Below are 22,764 nucleotides of genomic sequence, written 5' to 3'. Positions count from 1 at the left end.
TTGCCTCCAAAACGCTGGAAGATTTCCAAAAATACTGCTATTGAATTACAGTAGCATTATGCAATAAAAGTTAAAATATATGGTATTACAATGGTTAGATTCAAGGAAGTTGCTATAAGAGCTTCTTATTGGTCCACTTTTGTCAAGAATAAGTCTTTCATTAAATGTTGTGTCAAAAATAATAAACGGAAATACGGTGCGATAAGTTCGAGAAATAAGAAAATTACGGGTATAGACAAATGTTCCCGTTAATGTGAATTCATTGATGATGACATTGGTATACTTTTGGGTACCATTTCATGGATATTCGTTATTCTCAACTGTTAATAGCACGTTTATGTCGTTCTCAAGGGGCTTGCTGTGAGATGGTGCATATGCAGTGAAAACTGTTTGGCCAAGTAAAACTCAGTGAAATAATACAGATGGTATTTTTTTAACTCTTCATCTATCATAGTAAAATAATGGCTTCAATCCAATAGTTTATTCCTTCGAGAGGCAATCGAATATGGAGCACAAGTTTTGTGACCCGTAATGGACGACAAATTTATATCCATTCTAGAAGTAGTTGTATTGCTGTGGCGTGTGCGTTGCGTTGCATGTGTGTTTTTGAACGATTTATTTTTTTTTTGATGCACGACTGAAATGGTTCTGGTCCTCTTAAGAATTTTGGCAGGCAGACACTTTTGGGTGGTTGCATACATTAAATTAGTGATTTTCCGAAAACTGTTATAGGAAATCCAATGAGTCTTCCATCTCTTTTTACCGCCATTTTCATTACTTTCACGTCTACATTCATACGGAAATTAGAGTGACAGGTAGATGATGATGAACATCCTAAAAGCTGCACTTAAATTTTCTGTGACTTCGTAATTTTGCTATCTGATAAACTTATTCGTGTTCGAGTAGGCTAAAGCCGACGCCAGGTTTCTTGCTACCCATTCTTCCCAACTCCTCCCGCAAATTACCTGATCAATCGGTCGCCTGCTCCAGATACCTGCCTTTCCACCCTCTCGTTACTTTTCCTTGGTTAGTGGTATTTTATTTTTATACCTAGAGAATGAATTATCTCTCATATCTCTTTATTGATTTTAATTACAATAAATTTATTTTTTCCATAAGAACAAAACATTTTTGCGCTACCACCACAATCGAATCCTTGCCATCCTCAGCAAACCCTAACCTCCACCCTGAATAGGGGATTTAACTCGCCGTTTGCTCGATCGGCCCTCCTCACCCATCAAACCAACCTTGAGGTTGAAACGGTGATTGATCGAGGGGCCATTGCACCCACATCGGCCACTTTCTTCTGAATTTGGGACTACCGGCACCATTCCCCCGCAGCGTTTCCCTCCGCGAGAAGTGCGATGACCCATTGCACCTCACTCTCGTTGGGGTGAAAACTTTTCCAGGCGCAGTGCAGCATTAGCCGCCGCGCAAAGCGTCCGCCCGGGGCGACGGGTTCACCTACCACCGCCGGCCTCGCGTGGTCGCCATCCCTCTCGCCTGTCTCTACACAACTTTATTTCCCCTGCCACCTCATTTCTGCGGGAAAACCCGCCACGGTCTCCCTATAAAACCGCCCCAAAAACTTTTTCTCTCCTCCATGCCTCCACACTGAAGTTTCGTCCTGTGATCTCACGCGAGGCGCGGATCGAGCACGCGAGGGAGGACTATGATGGTGATGTGGGTGTGTGAGCTGTGTCTGTCTGTTTGCGGGTGAGCCCTCATGCACAGAAAAAGGGAGAAAGAGGATGTAAGACTCTAGCCAAACCGGACGCAATGCGGAATGTTAGAGTGTGAAGGGGATTGGATTTTGCGTTGCCAATGGTAGATTTTAGCCAACAAGGTTCGAATGGAGGTGGAGGCCCATGCCGAAAACAGCTTCACGCCACGAGTCTGCTGTAAATTAGTTCCATAATGTCCCGGAATCCGATCAGCAATAGGACACATGAAGATTTCCGTTTGTCTCTCCGCTATGCGTTTCCATACGGCTGCACGGATTGCGACCAAGTTTAGTGCATAGGTGCACCTCATGCTTCCGAACACCGTAGTCCTACTTTCGGTTGCGCCCTTGGTGTCATTTGCGTCTTTTCTCGTTACTTTTTGTTTCGTCTCGTCATACAACTTTTGCTGGTGGATATCCTGCCGGGTATGCACACTTATTGACATGCTCAAATAGAAAGCATAAAAATCCTGCTACGTGACCATGAATTTCAAGTTCCAAGGTACCCAATTCTCTATCCTTCCTGAGCAACGCCCTAGTGGCCTGCTAGTTCGTAATATTTAATCTAAGTTCCATACTTTTATTCTTGGAACTCAATTTTGAACCGTTGATGACCAATTCGCGTGGTAGAGACTCACGGCGTCGAAGTTGGCAAGAGCTATATGCCGCAAAATATACCCGCGGATACCGCCGCCGTGGACTATTTACTGTCTGCATGTATATGTTTAGCTTTGTTTTCTTAGATTAATAATTGGGATTCAATATCGGTGGCGGATCGAACAATGATTTCATCCAAAGTTGGGTACGAATTAAAAATCTGTTTAAGATCAAGATTTGGTATAAAGAATACAATGCCTTATTTAGACATCTGAAGTCTCAATTGCGTCGGTAAGCAAACTGAAATGGTATAATTTATCAAGCCAGCGTACATCCGTCTATTGTGTCTACAGAATAGGTAGGTACTCGCGTGATGTGGCTCACTTAAAATTCTGGCAAGTTTTTCTAAGCAATCCCAATTTAGCTTGAAGCTTTCGCAGCACTGTTTCAATAGTATATCCATTTTTTCAGTACTATTACATTTACGCGAAAGACATGGGTATTGGAATCTCTATCCCTACTTGGTGCTGTTTGGTAGGTGTTTCAAGAACTCTTGTCTGTCCTTCTGGTGGGAATTTTGAAAAATGAAAAGACCTTTCCACCGAAAGGGGCGTGGAAAGCTGCTTAAGTCAGTTGCTGCTCCCTTACAGTCAAATTAGTAGCTAGGACAGCACCTCCGATTAGAAAACCTACAAGCAAAGATTCCTTGTCTGTGGTGCGCCATATTTCTTACTCATTACAAACCGTAGGGTACCGCTGGAATACCGGCCTCATTTCCCTGCTTGAAATACAGAGATGCATATCGAGTGTACCAGTGTCCTAGAGGGGGGCCGTCAGCAAATTTGGAATTTGTTGGGAAATTATCGTGGGAGTCGGTGGTTGAATTGGCGGTGCTAAAAAATCAAACAAAATGCTTTGGAGTTGATGGAAGAATACATAGCTTGTGAGGTGACATGAGAATAGTCTAGGGATGAATGGTTTAAAAAGTGCCTAGTAGGTACACATTGCTCCTGTGCTAGGGTAGCTGCCGTTCTAGACCGAAGGTATTGGTTAATTTATTTATAAAGAATGACGGAATTAGGCGAAATAGCTAGGGTCATTCAAACGGAATACTACAGAAAATCTACTTCATTTCGAGTGATTACCTCAAGGACAAATATTGGCTTTATCTTTTTCTTACGGAATGTGTATCAAAGGAATGAAAGAAGCCGAGTATTTTTTCGCTAGCATTGACCTGTATATTCAGTAGTAAGCAAAGAGCAATAACTTAATAAAGCTCGCCTTTGGGGTTGTCGCTCATTCGTTATTTACAGATCACTTTCGAGTAGATATGTCCATTAAGGGCAGCCTATAGCGTCGCGTCGCCTCTATTGCCAGCGGATAATAAAAATTGGCGTCAGCCAAAGAAGCTGGCCGATGACCAAGAGAGTTTATGCATTTATTACACATTTTAATATCTTACTACTATAGGCTTGTTGAAAGTTTTATACTTGATTTATGAATATTTATATACGTCTCATTTCTAAACTTAAAAAATAGTACGTCAGGAAAATATTCAAATCAAGTGACCAAAGTTATCGCTGAAAGTTATGTTTATTTTGTCCCGATTTTCTGACCAATTCTTCCCGGGACTCCAGGAAGATAATTGGAGGAAAAAACTCCTTGGAAACACTGTTGGACGCAGAGCGAAGCATTAGGGACGGTTCACGCGCAAAACGTTCGCCATTGAGATCTGGTACACGAAATGGTCCCAATTCTGCGCAGTAAATATCATGCTAATCGTTGCTATGTTTTTAAAATTTATTTTGTGTGCTGTGTGGAGATTGGAAGGCACGGAAGGGAGGGAGAGGTTGACTTGGTGGCGAAGCGCCGATGTTGTTAATTCCTATCTTGGAAACTTGAAGCTGCGCGTGTTGATGGAGTATCCTTTTGCAAAGAGATTTCTTCGAGGATTGGGAGGCTTCAGTGGTTCGGATGCCTAAGTGGGTCTCCACTTTATTAGGGTAGGGTATATGTTGGTTATATGGGAAGTGTTCACTCGGCCAAGCTCTTCAGGAACGCATCTTAAATGTGTTATCAGAAAAATTATGTGTTTTTGTTGATGACCTTTTTACCAAAGGGCTTAAATAAAGTGTACACCGTTCAAACTTGAATTGCTTTGCATGGCGTTCAAATAATACTTCTTGCACAATGAAATACTATTCATCTATGCTCCTGAATATTATTGGTAATCCATAATGATTTGCAGGAATTAAACTTTTGTTTAACTTTATAAAAAAAAACAGGCATCAATTTTGTTATTTTTACGGCCTTCGTCAAGTCCATTGTGTATAGGTGAATCACGTTAAGATGAATTTTCTGGCTGCTCCCCAAAGTTGGAAGAAGTAAATGTCGTCAACCAAGGTTGGGATTCATTCACCAGGGTTTTCTGCGCCTGAATCAGCAAAAATGCAACCTTACTGAATTGACTATCCACTTACCGCAATCAGTTTTGGAATTTTATAAATTTTACTAATCTTGCAAGTATCTAGTTTTTAACGAGACATAAGCGGAGTCGAGTTGGAATTAAGAATAGGAAAGGGCCATTTAGGAAAAAAGATGAAATTATTTACCGTTTGAATGGTTGAATGGATTGGGTGTTTTTAAGGACTTGTTTCCAGAATTCGTGGTCGATATTCAATCCTAGGTTTGACCGCTAACTTAATCGAGAACAGATTTTTTAATCATATCGTTGAATACAAAAATTACTTTGCGAGAAGTGATGGAACGTACGAGTCTGGCGTTCGAGTACAATTTTTATTTTTAATCAATTGCCTGTTGCATTACTTGAATCCCTCATATGAAATATATGGCCCTAATAAATGTGCAATATCATATAAAATTAAGTATGTCAAGCTCAACACATTTGTTTTTCTTAGTTGAGCGGTAGAATTAATCACTCACCATCAATCGCCGATGAGATGGTGTTCAAATTGGAGAAGACCATGGTAAGACTGGAGCAAGCTAAAAGCTGTTCAGACTAATTGGTGTTTTCCTCATTTACAGGCGGATTCTAGGCTATTTAAATCTTTTTCCATTTTAAAATATTCAATAGATAAATTAAACTTATACTGAGTAAATAAATCGGATAGTTGAAGTGTAATTTGATGCCGGAAGATATTAGTGGTTCCTTGTTTGTCAAAATTCTTCGGCGGAGGGAATCGTTGTTTGAAGTAAGCCTTGTAAAATGATGACTGTGAAAATTATAAAATACGTTGAGAATATACTCTTTATTTTTATCGCAGTTTCTTGGTATGCTTTCCTAAACTAAACTCTTACTCAACCTCATTGTCTTCGTCCTGGGTGAAATACATTTTTTCTGCAAAGTCTACTCTTTCGAAAATAGAAGCAGATCATCTGGGAATACCCGAAAGAGTAATGAGATTTTATGCATGAATCCTTAGAAAGAGCGGCCGAATGACTAGAAAACCACCGTTTGATTCCGCTTTTACCACATTTGGGAAGGTTGCATGTCTCACGTGACCGTCACGAGCATTATGCAATGTCACTGCTATCTTGGTGGCCATTGATTAATTCGATAATCCCGTGATCACAAATTCTGATGCAGAGAGTCGTGGGTGTGTAGTAGGAGCCAATGCTCAAATGGTGCTCTCCGAAGGTGAATCTCTGTTAGGAACCGTTTGAAGGGACTGTTGCGCAACATTGGCTAGGGCGATGCCGGATTTAGCCAACTCGCTGCCTAAGTCACGCTAGTCATTCTAGTTGGAACCCGTTGCAAGGCATCCGTTTGCAGTGTCATGTTGGAATTTCTTTGGTGGCTTCTGCTGTGCTAAAGAGATGAAAAATGGGTATTTGCTTGTTGCAGAAGAAAATATTTTGTCAGAATATGAGATATTATTCAACGTCTCCTGAAGCTAGTAACCACAAAAATAATTATTAATTTGCCAATAGAATTATTTATCGAAGGTATATCAATTTTTAGAATACATTAATTGCCATTTAGCTACAAAATTTTATCATTTTATTATAAATTAGTCAATAATTAGTCACTCAATTAATTGGGAGTAATATCCGATGAATGTTTTATTCCAAATTTTTATGAGCGTAAACGGATTTCACCATGGCATAAGCGAGATCAAATATGTAACATGAAATATGTATTCCAATAATTCCTCATTTATAGGTGATTAGAAATGGTTGATAGCATTAAAAATGCGCTTATTTGAGAACTGAGCAATAGATTTACTGGTGAATTCCATGATGCCGCAGGTGACGAAACAATTTGTACTTTAAGAGAGATAGTTTGCAGAATTTGGACTCGCTGGTTTTCATGTTCTTCCTGTCCTTTACGAAATTCAATTACAATCGCAAAATATGCCAAAATTCCAATTTATTTCTCTGTTATTAATGAGGACATTTCATTTCAAAGTTTGCATTCGCGGATTTCAGGCTTCACTATGTTGTAGTGACTAATATCCTTGTAAAATGAAAATAGTATTTTTTTCTGTCCCGCAATTTTAATTTATGCTACCGCGCGACCCACCGTCTTGTGGTATCCCCAGTACGTGTCGTAGGACCGTGAAAATTAAGTATGGAATAGTTAAAGGTGATTTTTTTTTCTTCAAAATGGGCCTCGTATTTAGCTACCGTTGTATTTTGCTCTGAAATCAGTGCGAAAAACTCCTTCAGATTATGGTGTACTTTGCCTTTTCTAGGTTCAACATTTAATCTCAGTGCTGATTGGATTGAGGATGGAAGTGTAATGATCTCACAGTCACTAAGGATAGACTTTGAAATTAAATTTCTGACTTTAATGCGAACATTCGTGCCATTTGCGGCACACCCAGTGTTATCTCTACGTTCTACGATAATTACAATCGTAATGTTGTTATTTGAGTTGGAGATAAATTATGAAAATCACTTTGAGGACTCGCCGATTATAAACTTAAGGAGGGATATGGTTATTGTCTCGGTTATGTATACATAAATCAGATAAAATGTTGAATTGATCCTTAGCTTAATCACACTACAAGGTGGTCACCAACTCCTAAATATTCGTTACTCGCATGCTTCGACAGTCAATGTGCGGTTATCGCTACGCAGTAAGCCAAAAGTCATTTTAAAATTAGATGTCTAAAATAGTACTCTGTGCTTTGAAGGAAAACCATTGAGTCCTTGCTGTATCTAGAACAAGGTTAAACAACTCGCAAAGAGTCATCCGCAAGGCAGCATGCCCAACGAATCTCAGAACACTGTCCCGCTTGTAAACCGTGCTGTCTGTCATCTGGTTGTGGTTTTGGTTGGGCAATTTTATAACCGGTTGGTCAGCAAAAAATAATTGTAGAATTTTCCGAAATATATTTATTAAAATATAAGTGAATATACGTAAAAAACAAATTTTCGCGCAGTATAACAACAAAATTGTCATATTCCAAAAAATTAAACGATCATCATTTAAATAGACAATTTGTAATTATATGGTGAGATAGAAGCTATATATAGCATCCGACAAACTCCGGGGATAAGTGGAAAGTTGTGTAAAATCCATGTAATTCTCAACAGGGTAATAATGGCAGCGTCCCCGAAAGAGAGATAATGTGTGACAATTTCAGGGAAATCTCTCAACTCGCAGGGAGAAGGTGAACTTGGCTCATTACTCCTATCTTATCAAAGTTCTCTTCAGTGATCTTGACGCTCGGTTTTTTGATATTTTCGTTCGTTATTTTGATATCTTAGTTCGGGTCTCGATCAAATTGTAGCTATTTTCACTTTTTGAGCCACAAGACACCGAAGAGTTAGGATAAACCTATGTGGTACCAAAAAAGCGTAAAAATCATCCGCAGGCCTGCGCGGTTAGCAAATATCGAAACTTAATTCCTCGCATTGATAATGTAAAAACCTCGTCGCTCGCTCAGCCGCAAGCATTTCACGTGTTGTTTGGATAATACAAAAATATTACGCGGCCATGTTCATGATAAAATGAAGTGTAAAGCAAAAATGAGTGCGTATACAATGTAAGGATTAAGAAATCGTTTCGATGTTGACAAGTTCCTAGTATAATCTTTTATTATGAAAAGATGCGATTCAGAGTTGAAACTGTGTAAAATAATTGTAAAATATTATATATCAATCACTATTTTTCTGATTTCGTGGGAACTAGATAGTAAAATTTTTTCCGTAAAACTAATAACTATGGAATTAAGGGTTTATACTAGTAGCGAGCTGTATATAAATATTATCAAGCGTCATGAAAGCATCCGTCAAATATTCGCCGAAATTAATATGCTATATCAAAAAATATGAAAGTTGCCATTCCTTAACTTTTCTCAGCTATAATTATAACGATGAAATTATGGGTGAGAGCTTCATTTTAAGAACTTTGTATCAAGGACCTAATAATAATTTGGCGATTAAGATATCACTGGAGATTTTATATCTTGCTTCGTGATGACCTGCTAAACAGAAATTCAAATTCATCGAAACTCAAGGTCAATCGTTATTATGTTCATCGCATCGTGATAGCGGCATTTTTAAAAATATCATGTGTCAAAAGACAATCTTGTATCAACGACTGGAGGAAATCAAAAGATTTTTAATTACTCTTATTTTTCAATACAGTTATAGCAAAAAAATATTGAAAATTTAACATTAAGTTTTCATTACCTAGAATCCATTTTCATGATCGATTGAAGGAGAGATGCCAAAGCAATCTGGCAATCCCGTGAAAATCACATATTTCTTTCAAATGATTGTATTTAATCCTTTCAGGGCTCATCACACCCGTTCTACTGGCTGTATTTTCACTTGTTTTATGACGTAATATTTGGTACACTCTATTGTATTGTAACAATTTGTCTTGATTTGAAAGTGAGTAGAGTAGATTTGTATGTTTCAGAACAATTGAGGTCAATTATCCATTAAAGGAATCATTAATTACGATATCACCAGACGAACTTTCGCTGACCCCCTTACCCCCCCCCTCCAGCCCGCGAAAGATTTCCAACCTCCCCTCCTCATAAGAAATCTTCATCTGAAAATGATCTCATAGGAGCACAATATGAATTCCAAAGCCGTTGAATTACAAAGAGTCCCCACGGTTCGATAAGGCAATTATTACCTCCGGGTAAAAAAGTCAGCAAGACGGTGATACACACAGCATAATTACCCCCGCGATCTATTGAAGGTTGTCAATACTGATTTCGTGCTGTCCGCTTCCAAAAGGCATACTATTGTGTTTTTAGTCATCAGAATCGACAATTTAACGTAGTTGGAGGTGAGAGTGAAATTATCCGGCTTTGAAGACGAGAACGGAAGAGTGGAACGAGCACCGGCATCCACCTCCCTCTCCCGCCTTTCCTTACCTCCGACCCACATCCCTCTTCCGAGACACGTACGGATGTCACATAGTCGGCTCAAGAAGGAAGAATTTTATGAGCGTCGAGCACTGTGCCTGTGACATACTAATGTTTAATCTGTTATATATGTAAGAATCAGCAATATGAATGGACGCATAACTGAGTAATGGTAAATTAATGTCCACTAATACCTTCCGTTGAGTGACAGCGTCGCGGTGTGAAATTACTAAGGATTGCAGCTTCTGTAACTTGGATATTAGGTACAATTCACGGAATATATTAACGTAGTTCCAATTACTAATGTTTATTCTGCTATATATGCAAAAATCAGCGATACCAATGGACGCATAACTAGTAATGGTAATTACAATCCACTCATACCTTCCGTAGAGTGACAGCGTCGCGGTGTGAAAATACTATGGATTGCAGTTCCTGTAACTTGGATCGATGCGACACCATTTTTTCATTTTAGCGTGGTGGTTTTACGAAGTAAAAAAATTCGAAACGGAAAGGTTGTAATATGATTTAATTATCAGAATATTACTGAGAACTCATGTTCTGGGGGGAGGTTTGTTCTTCCACATCTCAATAGATAAATGTTTGCTTTGAACGGTATAGCTGTTTTATCCTTCGAATGAATCAAATTTTCTAAGACTCATTCAGGGTATGGTATTTGGAGCAGGCGACCGACAGCTGAGGTCATTTCCGCCATGAGGGAAGGGTAGGTAAGGAAGGGTGAAGAGAAACCCGACGTCGGCATTAGCTTGCTCTGAACGAAAGGCGCCAAGGGGACAAACGGCTTAACGTCCCATCCGACGGACGCTCAAAATGTCCTCCACACAACATTCAAGCAGGGATTGGACAGACTCTGAAAATTCTCTGCCGCTGCCGGGATTATGAACCCGGGCCCGCCGGGTGGGAAGCCAACACTCTAGCCATCACAACAACCCGATCCCCAAGTTATTCAGGGTCCATTGTAATGGTACACTGGTATCCTTATTCAAAGATTTTTGACAATTATTACAAAAAAATGTTCCTCCTTCAACGTAATACACGAATCAATGATTAATGTCATTTTCATTTCGATCGGAAAGGTCTGTTATGCATGTAAGATATTTTCTATTCATATGTTTTGATCATTGTATTTGTTTTTAATCCTACAATTAGATATTTCTAGGGTGTAATTAAGTCAAACCACATTTTTATTGTGTGATATACTTATATATTTTTATTCTACTAAGTACATAAATTTTAAGTTTTCATTATGTTATATACAAGTTTTCTTTGAAAACAGCCCCGCAAATGTTTTTATTTAACCATTCTACCTATCCTACTTTTGAAATTAAATATTTTGGTAGTTTAATCCATATTTTCTCCTCCTTATGACTAATATACGCAGTTTGTTCTCCTCTTGCTCTCCCTACTCGTACCACAAAATAATTTTCACTTTCAGCCAACTCCCTTGATTGTAAGAATGTTCCCTTCCTCTGCAAATTCATGAGTCGACTCATCACCTCTTCGAAAATATCCATAATACTGTAAAATAAGTCATAAAGTTTAATTTAAATATTCAAATATGTTTTAACAACACGTGAAATATTTTCAACTCACATTTGGATTATTCTAACCTTTATCGCTTCTTCTAAAACCAGCAGTATTTCGACTAGCCTGTGAGACTTCGTCGTTGATAACTACAAACTGTACGTCTTCAGCTATATTTTCAAAAATTATTTGACATAGACGAGCACCAGGAGATGATCCTCATCCGAATGATTGTATAATATTATCTTTACTTCGCCTCGATAACATTTCCTCCAACCTCTACACCATATTTCAAACTCATTCCTGATCGACTGGCATTTCGATCGTAATATCCCTTTTTGATCTCGAGAGAGAATCAATCTTCTCACAAGACTTCTCCCCCGTTTAGGAATAATGCTTGAATCTATTACACTATTGTCATATCCCGCTGAACAATCATATGTTGCTTTAGGAACCATTGCAAGTGGACGCATTTTTTTTTTCGAAGATTTACATTTTAATATAGTTTTAAACATCAATTTCGAGACTTTTAAGTTGTCTTAATGTATTTATACTTAACTCTACAGAAGACGTAGGACGCAGGCAATGGAGTTTTACACAATGGTATATCGCTATTTTCCAACGGGAAATGTTTCAGTAATATTCTCAGCATATGGATTTTCATTTTATTTGCCTTGATCCCAATGTAAAGATAAGGTTTTAATTTTAAGACAAGATATTCATTGTATGGGCTGCTTTGTTGCTCACTGTGACATTTTGCAAGTTTGTTTTATATTATTGTCATTGTTTTGAGCGACCTTTTTACTGGTGGATTATTCGGAATTGAATCTGGACTTAGCCCATGGTATGGATTCGATTCGAAGAATAAATTGTAATGACTTGCGTGATTTTCGATGACAGGAGTCACGAAGAATAGCTTATGTTAAGCTATTAGTAACAAAACTTGTTTATGGAGTTTTAAATTTTTACTCTAGCATGAATAGCAAGATAGCCTGGCACAGGGAATCAAAATCATGAAAGGAAAAACAGTACAAACGGAGATTGGCTAATTAATACATCAATGAGGGTTTCTGAGTGGGAATTCCCTTAAGAGATACAGGTTGGATCTTTATTCACAACCTTTAAACAAAAGATATTAGCTTATTGAGGACGGATGGCGTATGTGAGGAGATGCATATCATATTGTTTGATGATAATAATGATCTATTGTAATAGATGGTCAATAAAATCATCAAACATTATACATACACGAAAACAGAAAAAGAAGCACCAATTTTCTTCCGAAAAGTGTGTATCTCGTGTGACATGCCATTAATAACGCTTGTTTGTACGCAAAAGTCCATTATAAGAACCAAATACTTCAGTGCTTCAATCACGACAACTTCCAATATGTGATTACAGCGTTCCACTTCAACGACGGGCCTCTTGAAGTCTCTACTGGGTCCAAAATGTCGGATGTGGAGATAATTATTTCATCCAAAATTCACAACTGAGATATGCATCAGTATTCGCTTCACAAAATTGCTGAAAACACACCCGTTTCGCTCACCGCCAGGCTGAAGCACTAGTAAACAAACCGACCGATCACCTCTGTCTCATTTCTGAAATTGACCACCAGATGTCGACTACTTTGATTTCTATTGTCAATAGGAAATTGTACCGTATCATCAGCCACAAACGGTATTGTATACTGCTTATCAATGGGATTTAGTTTCCATTACTGCTTTTGTTGTCTTTGGCTACACATCGCAAAAGTTCGTATGTGCTTAAATACATACGCGCTCAACGGGAAATTTTTCTTTTTAAGTGCAAATATATCATTACGCTTCTATTTATGCAGGATGTAATGATTTTTTCGTGTGCATCCACTACATATTTACCCCGGTTTTCACTCTGTTTCTATCTTACGCTTTAAAAGCCAACTAAGGGAACGGAAAGGGTCTTCGACGCTCACCTGGTGATTGGTAAATAGAACAAAGTAATACATCATAATCACAAATTTGTGCTCCAGGAAATGCTACGATATCGTGTTACTCACAACAAGCAGAAATAAGCACATTTGAGTCACGGTACCGCCAGGCTTATAAATAGAATAACTTGGGGATCGGGTTGTTGTGATGGCTAGAGTGTTGGCTTCCCACCCGGCGGGCCCGGGTTCATAATCCCGGCAGCGGCAGAGAATTTTCAGAGTCTGTCCAATCCCTGCTTGAATGTTGTGTGGAGGACATTTTGAGCGTCCGTCGGATGGGACGTTAAGCCGTTTGTCCCCTTGGCGCCTTTCGTTCAGAGCAAGCTAATGCCGACGTCGGGTTTCTCTTCACCCTTCCTTACCTACCCTTCCCTCATGGCGGAAATGACCTCAGCTGTCGGTCGCCTGCTCCAAATACCATACCCTGAATGAGTCTTAGAAAATTTGATTCATTCGAAGGATAAAACAGCTATACCGTTCAAAGCAAACATTTATCTATTGAGATGTGGAAGAACAAACCTCCCCCCAGAACATGAGTTCTCAGTAATATTCTGATAATTAAATCATATTACAACCTTTCCGTTTCGAATTTTTTTACTTCGTAAAACCACCACGCTAAAATGAAAAAATGGTGTCGCATCGATCCAAGTTACAGGAACTGCAATCCATAGTATTTTCACACCGCGACGCTGTCACTCTACGGAAGGTATGAGTGGATTGTAATTACCATTACTAGTTATGCGTCCATTGGTATCGCTGATTTTTGCATATATAGCAGAATAAACATTAGTAATTGGAACTACGTTAATATATTCCGTGAATTGTACCTAATATCCAAGTTACAGAAGCTGCAATCCTTAGTAATTTCACACCGCGACGCTGTCACTCAACGGAAGGTATTAGTGGACATTAATTTACCATTACTCAGTTATGCGTCCATTCATATTGCTGATTCTTACATATATAACAGATTAAACATTAGTATGTCACAGGCACAGTGCTCGACGCTCATAAAATTCTTCCTTCTTGAGCCGACTATGTGACATCCGTACGTGTCTCGGAAGAGGGATGTGGGTCGGAGGTAAGGAAAGGCGGGAGAGGGAGGTGGATGCCGGTGCTCGTTCCACTCTTCCGTTCTCGTCTTCAAAGCCGGATAATTTCACTCTCACCTCCAACTACGTTAAATTGTCGATTCTGATGACTAAAAACACAATAGTATGCCTTTTGGAAGCGGACAGCACGAAATCAGTATTGACAACCTTCAATAGATCGCGGGGGTAATTATGCTGTGTGTATCACCGTCTTGCTGACTTTTTTACCCGGAGGTAATAATTGCCTTATCGAACCGTGGGGACTCTTTGTAATTCAACGGCTTTGGAATTCATATTGTGCTCCTATGAGATCATTTTCAGATGAAGATTTCTTATGAGGAGGGGAGGTTGGAAATCTTTCGCGGGCTGGAGGGGGGGGTAAGGGGGTCAGCGAAAGTTCGTCTGGTGATATCGTAATTAATGATTCCTTTAATGGATAATTGACCTCAATTGTTCTGAAACATACAAATCTACTCTACTAAAGTGTACCTCAGCCTTTCGTTCAGGCCGAGGTATGCGTTTAAATATAGAAAATTGTCTTAAAAATCACCAACTGAAGCGTTTTTTTTTATCTGCAGGTTTTTAACTGGGAAAAAAGGGTTCCTTTTACTGAAATAATATTCAAAGAAGAACATTGAATATTCAGGATGAGTTAAGTTTAGCCCTAGGGTGAGAGTATTCCGCAGATGAATTGGCATTAGAAGAGATTTTGGTAAAAATATTACGCATTTATTACCCGCTAAATTGATTTTTTATGGCATCATTATTTCACGTGAAAACAACCTCCCACCCTAAACAGTGCCGACACTTTCCATGGGACCAGGTGTAATTTCCGAGAATTTCCGTATTCGAGAGTTCCTCCGGGATTTGCGTGAGATTACTTACTCCCAGAGTCTCCTGGCACGGAGCCTGAGCCATGATGCATGTAAGTAGAAGTTCAACCAGCAGAGGAAGTTCACCTTTCCGTTCATTCCGAGCTGAAGTGAAGGTAAAAGGGATCTGGTGAGAAAATCGACGCCGAACAAATCCTCACAAGCACGTAAGGTTTGCGGATATTAGCAAGAGACTGTAAAAGTTTAATGGTCGAACGAAATAAGCGGGTTGCAGTCTACGAAGTAATACGCTATCAACCCTTACTGGTTACGAACATTGACGTTCGGAATGATTGAGCTGATGCAATCATGATTAATTTTATATGACTAATTTATTGATCAAGCGATATGAGTTGCTTATAGTGGAGAATTCGTTCGGACATTTCATGTGAGCGTCATTTATCCCTAAACACAGGAAATAACCTTTCGTATATGCCTGATTCTTTCCCTTTACCCATCTAAAATATTTCTTAAGGCCTGGTTACACGGTACATGAGAATGTACAAGAAAATGTGAGAATGTCTGAATCTCAGAATGAACGCGAAAATGCACCGTGTAACCACGCAAAATGTAAGAATGTATGAATTTCTGAACGCCTGCTCTAATTTCATTCAGACAATCATACAATTTGAACTCAGAGTCACCTGGTGGCAGAATACGAAAACGACACATTCATTTCATCTGGCTTGTATAGGCGACTTCTTTGTTTACGTACGGCCCCGATAGTTATTTCGATTTGATATGATCTTGCTTGACTTGGATATCTCACTGATTGGATATAGGTAGCGAAAGAATGGAACACAAGAAAAGGGGATGGGTAAAATGAAGGATCAGATGGAAAGGCGCTGAATGTATGAACCGCGAGAATTGTCCAAGATTCAGATCCAAATGATCGTTAAAAGGTCATAAAAAGCATGTGATAGGCAAAGAAATAAGATTCAAGTACTATTTACGCTGTATTTACTCAAGTTCCTGTTTTTGAATCGAGACCGACTGCAAAGCGAGTCGAAATTTTAGGTGTTGCGTTGACATGCAGCGAACGTTATGGGCATCGCAGTAATAAATATTGAATTTACCTTGCCAAAAGCCTCATATTTCTCGTATATTCCTGTAGCGTGCGCCGATTCACAGGAGAAGGATGGAGAGAAATCACGACACACTCGCTTTCAAATCTAAAATTCAACTGCCTTTATTATGTCCTGTTTATTATATCACAAGGCTTAAGGGCACGAGAAATTTTGAAAATGTGCTTTTATTATGGAACACTACTATCCAACAAAATTTTAACGATATCGGCGAAAGACACTTTGAGAATATTCCTTGTTAGGGGCTCCTTGTGACGAGAGGCCGGCCGCCCATTACATTCCTTATTTTTCACCGTAATCAGAATTTATTCTCGTAAACAGCCACTTTCCTTATAATTTGATCCTACAATGGGTAGAATGATAGGTACATTTATAGAGTTGTTTACAAAGTGAAATACGTAACTTGATAAAATCCTGCGGTAACCCTTATTTAATAGTGTACTTACGTTGAGGATATCCCGTTGACAATATAGAAAATGTATTTGACTCCATTCTGTGGATCATCAACCACTCATTACTCTTATTTTTGTCCCTTTGAACACAAGCAAAAAACTTCTCCGGCGAGTAAATAGAGGTACTAGACGTCGGGGCACTTTATATGGTTTTATGGGATACACTATTTATATGGTTTTCACACGTTTTTCTATTGAAGGTCCATGCTACAATATACTTACTGCATTAAGCAAATGATGTAGGTGTGTAACGTAGATCACAATCTGCAATCAACTTATTTTAATTTAATCTTTCCAAAGCCCCCCAAACAATCGCCTTTATTTATTTCAACGACGCCTTGGCAACCCAATATATTCACAATCCGAAGTTTGACGTTAAAGCAGCAATTATATTCGCCAAATTTGCGTTTGAGTTCCTAAATAGACAGTTTTTCTATCCACTTCCTCAGTCTGTCATCAGTGGATTCCAGGCCGTGATGTAACGCGCGCACGCTCCGTCACGTGTTTTCAAACAGTCGATGAAGATTATTTTTAAAGACTCATATCTCAGCTATAAAACATTATTCATCCGCGAAATTTTCGGCAAGTACATTTGAGGTAAGGATCTTATTATTCTAGTACTTTTAAAAAAGTTTGCATGTTCCCCATTGGTTTATATTTGAAGTTGAAATAATTTGTTGCGCATTAAAAAATGTCCGAAAAAATGTACCGTGTAACCACCTACTCGTGGATCTTGTCCATGAGAATGTACAAGAATCTGTTCAGAAAACCATTCAGAAAAATGTACAGATTCTTGTACATTCTAATGTACCGTGTAACCAGGCCTTTACAGAAGTTCTGAAGCACATCGGTGACACTTTTTATTCGTTGCCTAAAAACGTGGCAACGAATAAAAAGTGTCGCCTTGTGACGCTGGGCAAAAATTTGGTTAGATTTTGATATGATACTGATGCACTAATGACTGTATTTTGGCAACTGATAATGAGATGTAAGTAAAGTGTTGCAAACCTAGAGTAAAAATAAAAAATGGTGCAATATAACCAGACATATACATATTTATTTAACCGTAGTATGATTTTACTAATAAGCTGAGTACCTATGATTCCACACAAAATTTTTGTATAAACTTAATATTCCGTGAAGCAATTGTGCCTAAATCTGAAATCCCAGGACGGTATTAAAATTATTTATTTAAAGTTATATTGTGAAAGTAGTAAAAATAGTTTGGAAGAAGAATATTGACAATAGAATCATTTGGTAGTAAGAATAATCTTTAATTGCCTACAACTAATGAAGTTGATCCGCATCTCATTGCACTTTGCCCAAGTGTTTGGGGGCTTCGAAATTACATGTCCTTCACGCCCGCCTCGTTGGTCTCCAGTGGCGGAAGACTGATTGATCGCCCGCCTACCCCCCCACCCCCCTGTAATTATTCCAACCTATGCGCACGTGTGATCCTCGTCAAGCCTGCCTTGCAAATCCGAAGGCGAAGTTTAACGAAGCCGCTCACTTCCACGATGAAATTTCGCGGTCTCAGCCCGACAGTGGGGAATTCCGGCGGACCCCCGTTGAAACCTTGATCCATCGTGGGACTATTGATTGTTCTTCGTGGCTTGCCGTTTTCTTTTATTTTTTGAAAATATTGTGTCACTTTCGTCGATATCACCCACTTCAAGTCAGATGAGACTGGATCGAGGATAAGGGTGAAGAAAGCAGTTGACAAGGGACGTGTGATGTTACCTAGATTTTATTTTAATGCCTTGCGAGTGTTGCTGGTGTCGGATTAAGGATAATTCAATGTCATGTGCCTAATATTTTCGAGAGTGCAGCAGAACACCAAAAAAGTTCGCGGTACGGATGGCTTTCAGGAAGGAACTGGTCTTGAATGTGTGGAAGCTTAGCCAGAAGGGAGCTCTACCTTCACCTATTAAATCCAACTTTGGGCTGAACGTCGCAACGCAATGAAAATCAACGCAATCCAAGCAGAACTCATAGTTTTATTGGAACGAAGAGTGATCGATGTTTTGTGATCCTAACTATATCTCATACGGAACTTTGTCATTCTGAAGGGAAATTAGGGAAGGATTAGATTTTTGCAGGGATAAATTAGTAAACTCCTTTTCTCTTGCGTAAGCCTACGTACTTACAGAAAATATCCAAATGGATTGGTTATTATTGATGTTTACCGTTTTAACAGTGAAAGTTATCTTAGAAAAGAACACAAATTATTGATGTTGACCTTGCATGTCATGCTGGTTTCTTTTAGGAAATTTATTTCTGAGGCCGGTGAAAATTAGCTTGTTTTGTATGCTTCGGCCCACTATTATGCGAGGGAATTCGACACGCTCGCTCGCGTTTTTCCTGCTTTCGATAGAATAATATTAATCGATGTTCAGAAATTGTGAAGGCTATCGGTGAGGATTTGGCTTAGAGATGAGGTTCTGAGACTGAAAAGCCTGTTTCAACTCACAGGGTGAAATAGTGTGTGTGAATTAGTTTTTCCATCGTAAATATACATTGAGCATTCTTCATTGATATTGTATTTAAAGATTTTATTTTTAAATGACTCGTTTACAAAATTAGCTAAATCTTGTTTGCAGAAAAACTGTATTTTGTGAACATTTTGCTTGTTAGGTTGGTAATTTGTGTGTAAAGTATGATCTTCGTGATTTATGTTGTTCTCTACGCATTAAGCCGGTATAATTCTTTCAAAAGTTGCAAATTTTGCAGACTCAATGCTTTACTTTTTTTACAGTCGATGCAAATTTGCCTAGACAATGGATGCAATTTGGATTCGTATTGCGATTGCTCTTTGATACTTTCGTCGTTAAAAATGTGAAGGTAACTTAATATTAAGATTGGCCTTCGCCACAGCTTTGTGTAGCTCGAAGTAATGTCGGCCGTACCTCTTCATGCATTCTTTTTCAATACCCTCATATGCTACTGTAATACAAGTTCACATACTTATAAGAATTATTTTTCTGTTATGAAGGGTAATATTTTTAACATCTAATCGCAATTGTGCTGTCCAATATTTTGGTGCCCATCGTATTAATAATGTTCAAATGTGCTTTCCCCATGAAAAATATCTTATATATAAACATGGTGATTGGGCCACCGATGAAAATCAGAACATTTATTACGATTGAAATTGATCAGAACAGCAGACTCCTATCATTGCATTTGAAATAGAATGAATTTATTTAATTAGTTTTTATTTTGGTTCAATCTAGTGATGGTTATCAATTTTTATCCTTGATCGCATTCTTATATCTGGTAAAGATTAATATTCCGCGAAGTACTCATTGTGAAACAGTCTGAAAAATTGTGAAAATGGTCTAGAAAATCTGAAAAAGGCAGGGAAATTTGGTTTTATTTTTGAGTGACCACCTGTAAATTATAAATGACAGAGGCCCCTCTTTCGGTCAGTGACCGAGGGGCTATGGTTTACTATCCCATGCAATGGAGGGACTAGTATGCTTGTTGTGCTCATCAAACGAATTCAGTCTTGGATGTGAGTATTGATTCAAAATCTCAAGTGCTTCTGGGATCCGAATTCCGGCCTATGGGATGTGAGGCTATATTCTGGATACCTTGCCAATACTCGTTGGTACTCAGAAGTTCTGTAATGGAAGTAATTTATAATTTAGAGAAAAAGGTAGAAGTATTGTGAGCGTTTTGAATTCATAGGTTTACGGTATTAAACAGGATGTACTGGAGCAAAGTGAGAAAAAGCGTGAACATGCTGTCTCGAGCAGTGGCGTAGCGAGGGGGCGGTTTTGGGGGATAAAACCTCCCCCCAGAGCTCACAGAAATTTTTTAATTAAATCTATTTTACTTAATTGGATTAATGTTGCTTATAGAATAGTGTGATGATTAATAAAATATCCCTCAGAAGGCCGTTAAAATCACCATTTTCAACCATTTATCTTATTTTTTTTTCCAGCGGAAGGCCTCCGCACCTCCCGCTTACCCTGGCGGGTATGCAATACCCCCAAGCCCCCCAGTATTAGTTGTGCCTGAAACCCCCCCTAGCCTTAATTCCTGGCTGCGCCCCTGGTCTCGAGTGACGTGAGCCGCATCATCCACATAAACCTTCAGCGACCATCTTTTTCTCAGACATGGCTACTGAAGGTTGTGAGAAATGCATTGGCGCAATCAGTGAAATGGTTCGTAAAATGAATTAGAAAATTTTATTTTATGATTTCATAGCATGATTCATTGGAGTGGCAAGGTTGCAGAAAAAGAAAACAATTTCTGTCGAATCTTTACTACGCATTTAGGGGCACCAGCTATTTCAACCGATTTCTGAGGTAGCGGTGGTGTACATGCTCCAAGAATATGTATAGCATCATGTAAATATTGGAAAGTCAGAGGGACCATAGCAGGGGTATACTACATGTGGCGCTATGGCTTGAAGGCGTCGCGAACCTACTTCAGTAAAGTTGGAATTTCCTTCGTTCAGTCGACATTATATTTAAGTTCATATGCTACCATCTCGTTAATTAATTCTTGGGCACATGCAGAGATTGTAGGAGGCTCACTTTTCCTTTAGATTGAGGTTTATTTTCAAAGATAAACTTTATGAGCCTGAGATAAAACTGGAGTTAACTACATAATCTGAACTTCCGATCTAAATATCTTTATTTCTATCCCCTTCCCCAAATCCAACGACCGCCATGCACTTGATTTCGTGATTGATATTTTATTATAAAACGAGATACTAATTCTGTCCGGGACAGACAATCAGTACGTTTTTGGGTTGAGGACAGCTGTATTTTTGAAATGATGAAAATATTTCCTCTTTTTTGATGAATCGAATTATATGCGTTATTTTGTTCCAAATTGGTAGCGAAGGCTATATTTCTTTGATCCAATCAACCGTGCCCCACAATCTGATCCGGAGTATTTAAAAATGAGCGCCAGAGGACGAGGTGGATGCATGAATATAATTCGAAATCCATTCCGATCAACCTACAAAGATAAGAACCGTCCTTTTTTGATCTCTCCTAGTCTTTGGAGAAAAAAAATTGCTCGGGAAAGGGTTTCCACGGCATGCTAAAGCCAAACCGCCGATGCCTCCTCGAGGGAAGAGCCAGGCAAAATTATAATAAAAAAAACAGCTTTTGTGTCAGAAGGCCGGTTAGGCAAGGCCATAACAAGTGGGGGGTCCTGGGGAATCAAGCTTCCCGAAATCCTCTGGAGATACGGTCTTAAGTGTTCCCCCTTTAAGCTAACCCCCCTAAATGGACCCCATTCCCTTAAAATCCCCCAAAATTTTTTCCAGATGACGCCTCGTTGTTAGGTGCTCTTGCGCAGGTATTTTTTTAATAAAGAAACTTTGGCCTATCCTACGGGGAGGGTAGGGATCGAGAATTCCCCTACTCCGAGATCCCTACATTTTTAAGGGAGAAAAGAGAAGCATTTTTAATGGAAAGGGGATGGGCTGTTTAAGGGCCGTTGAAGGAGAGAAAGGGAAGGGTTATTTCCTTGCTAAGAGGAGGCCCACCCCTTCGTGCCCCGACACAATTAAAACCGTGGCCACCGAAGTGGCCGTAAACGTGATGAGTTCGCCGCGGGCTCAACCACGTTCATCAGCCGCCAACTCCCACGCCCTTCCCTCCCGCCTCGTTTTTTCTCCATCGATTACGGGAAGCTTGATATCTTTCTCGGTTTGCGGTGCGTATTCCCGCAGTGCGCGGCTGTCCGTGCATCCATCCAACGTCCGTTGACGCCGTCACTTTTTTTTCTAGTCGCGGGAGGAGTCGGTCGGAGCGGCGGTGGTTACGGGGTCCGCGCCTCGCCCTGGTGACCCCTGAGATCGGCGCCCCACGACGACTTTGAGCCTGCGGTGGCCGGGCTGGCGACCTTCCCGCAGACCGAGAGGCGCCGGAGAACCATGCTCCTGCCGGATACGCGCCACGAAACACACCACTCGGCGTTCAAGGAGGTGAGTGCCCGGGCGACGGCCCAACATAGGCACCACTATCTTTCGTCATTGTGGGTATCGTGCCAGTGTACTGCATAGCTGGACGCGGAAATCATTACCTCGCAGTTTTTGTTGAATTGCAATTGTTT

The 22,764-nt window shown here is 39.5% G+C and overlaps 1 protein-coding gene across 1 annotated transcript in view; it reads left to right on the top strand.

Annotated features, from left to right (window-relative positions):
* Positions 1-22,764, top strand: part of LOC124162860 (uncharacterized serine-rich protein C215.13-like) — a 225,681-nt gene that overhangs the window by 20,207 nt on the left and 182,710 nt on the right. Inside the window, exon 2 of the mRNA XM_046539542.1 lies at positions 22,440-22,636. Coding sequence (XP_046395498.1) covers positions 22,586-22,636 — 51 coding nt within the window. The 5' untranslated portion in view covers positions 22,440-22,585. The remainder of the gene's footprint in view (positions 1-22,439; positions 22,637-22,764) is intronic.

Source organism: Ischnura elegans, chromosome 1 (assembly GCF_921293095.1).
Source record: "Ischnura elegans chromosome 1, ioIscEleg1.1, whole genome shotgun sequence".
NCBI lineage: Eukaryota > Metazoa > Arthropoda > Insecta > Odonata > Coenagrionidae > Ischnura > Ischnura elegans.
Note: the sequence above shows the minus strand (reverse complement) of the source record. Positions and strands in the feature narration are given on the sequence as shown.